The sequence below is a fragment of the Dipodomys ordii genome, unplaced genomic scaffold (genome assembly GCF_000151885.1).
Source record: "Dipodomys ordii isolate 6190 unplaced genomic scaffold, Dord_2.0 Scaffold1, whole genome shotgun sequence".
NCBI classification, from domain to species: domain Eukaryota; kingdom Metazoa; phylum Chordata; class Mammalia; order Rodentia; family Heteromyidae; genus Dipodomys; species Dipodomys ordii.
This window is the reverse complement of record NW_012267217.1, coordinates 67,104,857-67,112,230: the sequence shown is the minus strand read 5'-3', so window position 1 is coordinate 67,112,230 and position 7,374 is coordinate 67,104,857. Positions and strand designations below refer to the sequence as shown.

Here is a 7,374-nt window from a genome sequence, read left to right as displayed (position 1 = left end):
CACACACACACACACACACACACACACACACACACACACACACGAGTCTCCACTCCATCTAGTCACCACCTGCACAGGGCACATGTGCACACCACGCCTGTAAGTGCACCTGTACAAGGCGTGACAAGACCTGGCCACAGGCTGCTAGCTGGCAGGGCTCTAAAGAGGCCCACGGCGCCCAGCCCCAAACTCCAACCAGACAGCTTTGTATGAAAGGCTACTGTACCACGCTGGCCACGAGCACCCCTCGTGAGGCCAGGCCCTGTCCCTGGCTGGACGTCTGTGCACACATTAGCATGGTCCACACGGGGACATATGTCAGGGGTGTTCAGAGTTGGCCCTGCCCAGCTCAGACCCTGGATTACAGATTCCATCTTGAATTGAATATGAGAAAAGTGATGCTAGGCCAAGTTTAATCCCTGGTACCCCTCAAGCCAAAAAGAGGTAATCCATACTCTTTTAGGGAGACAACAAAAGTGAAATATACACTGATTTATAGTTCATGTAAAATTATAGCAAACAGTATAAGTTCATAATAATGTAAGGTATATAACTACATAACTACAGGTAAATATCGCTACATACGGAAACGTTTCTTCATCTTCGAGGTCTCTTGGACGTAATATACCTCCTACTCCATGCACAGTGCCCTGGCTCTCCCTCGCAGGTGTGTGCCGTGTGCATCCACACGGTCATCCTTTCAGACAGCCCTGGGGGTCCCGAGGCTGCCCTATTCCTCCACTGAAGACCTGCCATGGCCATGGGCCTGCCCGCTTGCTCACATCCTGTAGGGAGGCCTCCGCGGGGCGCCCTCCAGAGCAACAGGGTCAGAGGCCCTGGCTGACGGTGCAGGGGACCTGCTGAATGGCCCCCCCACGCCTATGTGCAGCCCACGGGGACCTCAGCGAGATGCCCTGGGTCAGCACAGGGGTCACAGCCAGTCCTGCAGCAGGTCGCGTGTGGGACGGGGCGACCTCCAGGGAAAGCGGCTCTCATCTTGTTGGCAAGTCCATCGGCCCGGGCCAAACTTCCCTGAGCTGCCAAAGGGAGTCAGGGCAGAGCGTGCTCCGGTGCCCGGGTGGAGTGAGGAGGCGGGCTGCAGGCTTCCCAGGCTCCGCCGCAGCCCGAGGCCGTCTGGTAATTCTGCACGCTCCACAAATGTGGTTAAAATAGCCAAATGGTCCTTGGCAGAGGAAAGTTTCCTTCCTCTCGCCTTCAACATGACGCACAAAGGTGAGCATGCGTGGATACTTAGTAAGTCTGGAACTTTACATTCTGTATGCCTAGTGGTTTCCAGAAACCAAAAACCAGCCCCCAAACTCTTCATCTCTACCTTAAACCAACCTTCCCAGCTGCCTCTGTGAGGCGGCTTGGTTTGTCATCTGGGAAGGATGTAAAGTCTCAGTGTTAGGTGGCTGGCTGGCTGGCCACTTGACATGCTCACTTTCTTGTCTTTATTAAAACAATTGTTTTCTTCTTCTTAGATTGCCAACAATTCCTCATCTCTGAAAAGAACTTATAGTATAGTAGCCCAATAGAAATCCATTTCGTAGGTCGATCTGGCTTAAGCTGGGCATGGTGTCCAACCTGTGATCTTAGCTACTTGGCAGCTCTGACAGGATTGGCGTTCAAGGCCAGACTAGGCAAACTTGCACCTGTAGCTGGGCGCAGTGGCATGAGCCTGCTGCCTGGAAGAAGGTGGGATCATGGTTGTGGGCCAGCCCAGGCAGCAAAACTCCCGAGACCCCGTCTCATTCCAAGAGCAAGAGGCTGTGGTCATGGCCGGAGGCCTAAGATAGGCAGCAGATCCCAGCAAAAGGTAAGAGGGTAAAACAGGTCCAGAGGTGTGCTTTAGTGGTAAAGTGCCTACCTTGAAAGAGGAAGGCCTGGAATTCAAACCCCAGTACTACCAGAGGGGTGGGGGGTGGGGGGGAGAGGGAGGGAGAGATTTGGCTTCAAGTAAAAGAGAGTTGCAGGGCTGGGAAGGTGGCTCAGTGGTAGAGTGCTTGCCTAGCATGCAGGAAGCCTTGAGTCCAATTCCTCAGTATCACATACTCAGAAAAAGTCAGAAGTGGTGCTATGGCTCAAGTGGTAGAGTGCTAGCAAAAGAAGCTCAGGAACAGTGCCTAGGCCTTGAGTTCAAGCCCCAGGCCTTGGGGAGGGGGAGGGAGAGAGAGGGGGGAGGAGAGGGAGAGAGAGAGTTGCAGTCACTGAACTGTACCCTGGTGTTTGGTGCCAACCGTCAGTGGAGGTAACACCAGCACAGCAATGGCATCCTCAGGCTTTGCTCAGCACAGACCACCAGATTTTTCTGGTACATTTGATAGGCTAAGAGGGTTAGAAAGCATCAGAGACTCCCCCATCTCCCTCCTCCCCCACCCTCCTCTGTCTCACACACAGACACACTTATCTCACTGTATACACAGTGTATACAGTAAACACCCGGGGGAAGAGCTGTCCAGCTGCCTGGGAGACGGCTCTGCAGCACAGCCCCGGCCTCTGACCCCACCTCAGGAGGGTGGCGCTGCTCAAGATCTTCAGTGGTTTCTCAATCCCAAAGTCGAAAATACTTAACAGCACCCCCAAATCTGAGCTGCTTTTCCCTCGCCCTGATTCCTCTCTTGTCCCCCCACAGGTGGCAAATCCCACAGCTGTGACCCCAGCGGGTCAGAGCCTGTACCCCAGAGCACAATGCTCTCCCCAGATTCAGAGCTGACTCAACTCCTCCTCAAAAGCTGAACCCACCCCGGCAACCTTCCAAATGTGACCACCACCTTTCCTTCTCTGATGGACAGGAGTCCACTAGCTTCAGACCCTCTGCCAGTCTGTCTCTCCTTCACTATTCCCTCCCCACCTCTAAAGCACAGAGCAAACCCGGCACCTCAGCTCCGGGGAGGATGCCTTGCATGAACACGAGTCGTCGCTGTGCTCGCAAGCTCTACAGCACGCACACTGTACAGTTCTAGAATTCTGGCACTGTACTGTGAAGTGCCGATCTTGAACAACGTGCCCCATACTTAGCAAAACGACCTGGCACAGAGCACTCATCCACACTTGCCGAGGAAATGAATTTCTGTACTGAAACCCCAGCTGCTACGAGGGGCGGCAGGGGAGCACGGAGACTTGGTGCCCAGTCCCCAAGAGGGCCCAGCCCCCCCCCCCGGGGCAGGCACCCCACCTGGGCTGGGGAGACAAGGCTCAAATGGAGACTACTCACCACCATGTTGTACGCATCAGGAACTTCAGTTTCAAACTGAAATTTTCCACCCTGGTAGTAACCCTCATCTATTAAAAACACACAAAAAAAATCCTTTAAATAGACAAAAAAGGGACAGAAGGCAAACACTAAGTTAGGGTTTGGCAAACAAAGGGAATTAGACTAGGGCTGCAGAGCTGGGGAGGGGGGTCAGTCCTGCCCCGGGCGGGGTGGGGCGGGGCACAGGGCGCGTCCTGGGCTCTCCCTTGCCCTGGGCCCTTCCTGTCCTCCAGGAGGTGAGGGGCTCCACCACACCTTCCCCATGATACACTGAAACTTACCGTCATAAGCAAAGTGAACCTCCCCTACCTTACAGAGTTCCTCCAGTAACAAGAACACTAACCCGTGCGTATGTCTAACTCTTATACATGCACCTGGATTTGTGACCGTACAAAGACAGTGAGCGACAGCCCCCTGTTCTTCTCCCAGGCACTGAGGAGGGATCCTCACGCCAATTTGGACACGAGACACAGAACCTCAAAACCTTCACTCGAGGCTTCTTAGCTCTGCAGGTGGTGAAATCCACTCTGCACGGTCACCACAGCTCACGGGGGCCTCGTGAGCCTGCTCTGCCCCCTCACCAGAGACCAGCTTCCCTGCCACACACGCGGCCCATCCCAGGGCCCAGGCTCTGTCCTTCCAGGAATGACCGCTGCCCACATTAGACACAGGGCTAACATAAGACTACTCCGGAACCTTCCATCCTTCCTCCTTGGTATTCTCTCCAGTTAGCTTTCCATTCCACTGAAGAAATAAGATTCCAACTCTCTGCCCGTGTCAAAGATGCCAGACCATTCTCTCTGCTGTCCCTCAGCTGGAACTGTATCTGTAAGTCCTGGTTTTGCGGTCTCCATGGACTATAGCAAGCTTTGTCCATTTGTGCCCTAACAAGTGAGGAGCATAAACCGTAACCAGGACAGCAGTCATCGGTTGACTGTGCCCACCATGCTCTCATTTACACATCTTTTCTTGTTGCTATTTTAAAGGTGATGTAGGAAGGGTTACAGTTATGTAAGTCGGGTAATAGGTACATTTCTTTTTGGACAATGTCACCCCTTCCTTTGTTCTCTCCCAGTTTTTCCCTCCCATCCTCTCCCACAAGGTGTACTGTTCCTTTCAACACAGTGTCTAGTGAGTACCACTGTTGCATTTGTTCAGAATTACCTTTCTTAACTCTGCTCTGAAAACAGAAGAGTCCTTTCTCATGTTTCTTCTTTCACGAGACCACCTCTGGGAGCTCAGTGCGTCTCTCCTGGAAGCCGCAGCGCTTACCTGACCCGCACTGCCTCGTCGATGCCGAGCCTGCCCCGAAGCTGCACCACCCACCCTGCGGCACGTTCTCCCAGTGCTGACCGCGGGCCATCTCCCTGACCCCTCTCCTCACTTGGCTCTGTAGCCACACTGCCCCACGCACCTGCGCCAGGCAGGGTGCCTATGGCCTGTGCTCACCGTGGCCCAGTACACCATGACCCAGTTCATGCAGGCCTAGTTCCCAGCCAAGGTGCTGAAGCTAGAACCATCTGGCTTCTTGGCCAACTAGGACTTAGCACACAACAGTGTGCAGAGGGAGAAAGCTGAGCCCCACTTTCCATTACAATGTGAGGAAACCCTTCCCTCCTCCCTCCCCCCAGCTCGAGTCCACTTCTTCTTGTCTTGGAGGAAGCACACGCCAGAGTGTGCCAAGGGGACCAGGTGTAAGAGCAAAACCCTCAAGGAGTGTGTGCACACTGGCCCCTAGGCAGGACCATTTCTACACGGCCGAACTCCACGCTGGACAACATGCCAACATGCTCCTGGGGCCTAGTGGTCTCCCCAGCCCCTAAATGCTCCACTTCAAAGGAAGGCGTCCTCTCACAGGCTGGGTGAGCTGCCCCACCTCCAGGTGTGAACATCCCCAGAAGACTGAGGCCCCGTGAACTTCCCCTGCCTCACACTGAGTGTGTGAGTGTGCGCACGCATGTGGGCATGCGTGTAAGGTACAACACTGTGCCTACGAAACGCACTTCGTGGAGGAATGTCCTGAGTTCAGACACTGCACTTTGGCAGCAGGGATGACTGACAAACCCCTTTATAACTCTGATCTCTGCACCTCTGTGAACGCACGCCTCACACCCCTGAGAAACAAGCCGAGGTGCCAGGAACAACCATAAGGGCTCTTCCTGTCCAGGGTCTATGCCCATGCCCACCGCAGGGTGACAGAACTGGCCTGAGAAACGTTGAAACAGGAGCTTGAAATAGAGTATGAGCTGGCCACTGTGACAACGAACACGTTTGCCTGTCATTTCTAATAAGTTGAATGTGATGAATCTGCAGTTCCAACTTCTGGGTGAAAACGTAGAGAAAGTGGCAGGACTGTCTTCAGTATTAGCTAACCATGCAATTTTCTCAACTCTAAGTGCTCAGGATGAAGCAGGCTCTCTGGAAGGAAGAGCGGCCGGTGTGGCCGCCAGCCGGCTGCCAGGAGCAAGTGCAGGAATGTGTGCACAGCGAGGGACCTCCCTGGGGAGCAAGGCCTCTGCTACGTCACACACTGTCCACTCCTCTCCCTTGGATGAAAATACCAGAAGACACCTTGTCTAGCCATCAGCAGAAAGACCCTGAAAGACCCTGTTTCTCACTTGCGATTTTAACTTTCAAATACAAAGACAAGACATACCTATAACAAAACACCTTCCCTACTAGTCTTGTTTATGTGAATAACGTTCTTCAGTACTGGCACTGAACACTTCTTCCTGGCAAGAAGTGATATTCATTCACAAATACCATCTCCACTAAGGGAAGGCAGCAATAGTAACGGACCATCACACTCATACACTGCAGAGGAGCTCATGCTCTTTGATACACTGTATCAAAGCTTACACCCTGCTGCTCAAACCACCACTCAGTCAGCAAGTACTCAACTAGTGTCCACAACTGTGCAGACACATCAACAAGAGACAGTGCCTACCTTATTCTCCAGTGGAAAAGTATAGACCATCAGGTTAACAAGATGAAGGAGTAAGAAGGCAGAGCAGCTGCATTTCAGAGCCAGCCGTGGGAGAGCAAGCCTGGGAAGGAAGAGCTTTCCAGACAGGACAGCAGCGGTGTGTTCTCAGCGTATGGCAGAGGGGGAGGCGGGAGGTGGGGGAGGGCCTGGCTGCTCAGAGAGATGGAGGAGAGGCTGAGCAGCAGGAGCTGCAGGGTGGTGTGCAAATCGCAATGCAGAAAACAATATAGAAACGTGACATTATGACTCCCTCAGAAACTCATAATCCCTCAATCAAAATTCAAAAATACTGAAATGACAAAGAACTCAAAAGTCTAGTTTACAAAATGATCAATGACCCAATGACTTCACATAAATGAAGAAGTTAACTCAAGTTCTGGATGGTGAAGTCAGTAACATGGATAAGGAATTCAGCAAGGAAATAGAGAATCAGAGAAAAGCACAATGGACATGAAATGAAAATCTCAACACAAAGCACCACCAGTAGGCCAGATTAGGCAGAAGAACCACATCAAGGACTGAAGACAAGGTTGAGGAAATAAATAGCAGATTCTGACAACTCTAAGGGGAAAAAAGTATGACTACAACTTTTTGGTTGTTTTTCTAGTATTTCAGTGGTACTGGAGTTTGAATTCAGGGCTTTACACTTGTCTGTGCCCTGCCACTTGGGTCACACCTCCCATCCTTTTTGCTTTAGTTTAGTTTGAGACAGAGTCTAGCATTTATTTATGCCTCCTGTGCATAGCTGGTATGACAAGTCTATAGCTATCCTCACAGCTTCTCATTGCTTGAGAAGGGGCTCCCATGAACTTTTTGCCTAGGCTAGCTTTGAACCTGTCTCTGGAGGAGCTGAAGTTACATGTGTAAGCCTGTTTTTGTGCCAGTTCTGAGGTTGAACTCAGGGCATGCACACTGGCTGTCCGAAGCGTTTTTGCTCAAGGGTAGTGCTTGAGCCACAGCTCCACTTAAAGCTTTTTTTGTTTTTTGGTCTGTCCCTCAGCTCTTCAGCTCGAGGCTAGCGCTCTACCACTTAAGCCACAGCACCACTTCTGGCTTTTTTCTTTTTGCTTATGTGGTGCTGAGGAATCGAACCCAGGGCCTCAGGCATGCAAGGCAAGTGCTCTACCACTGA

General features: G+C 52.2%; 1 protein-coding gene across 3 annotated transcripts in view; it reads right to left on the bottom strand.

Annotated features, from left to right (window-relative positions):
* Ube2f (ubiquitin-conjugating enzyme E2F (putative)) overlaps positions 1 to 7,374 on the bottom strand; it is a 40,472-nt gene that overhangs the window by 10,162 nt on the left and 22,936 nt on the right. For all 3 annotated transcript variants that reach the window (XR_001174851.1, XR_001174850.1, XM_013011255.1), the window contains exon 5: positions 3,218 to 3,285. Coding sequence is in view for 1 of the 3 variants with exons in the window: in XM_013011255.1 (XP_012866709.1) it covers positions 3,218 to 3,285 (68 nt within the window). In the remaining 2 variants the exon portion in view is untranslated. The remainder of the gene's footprint in view (positions 1 to 3,217; positions 3,286 to 7,374) is intronic.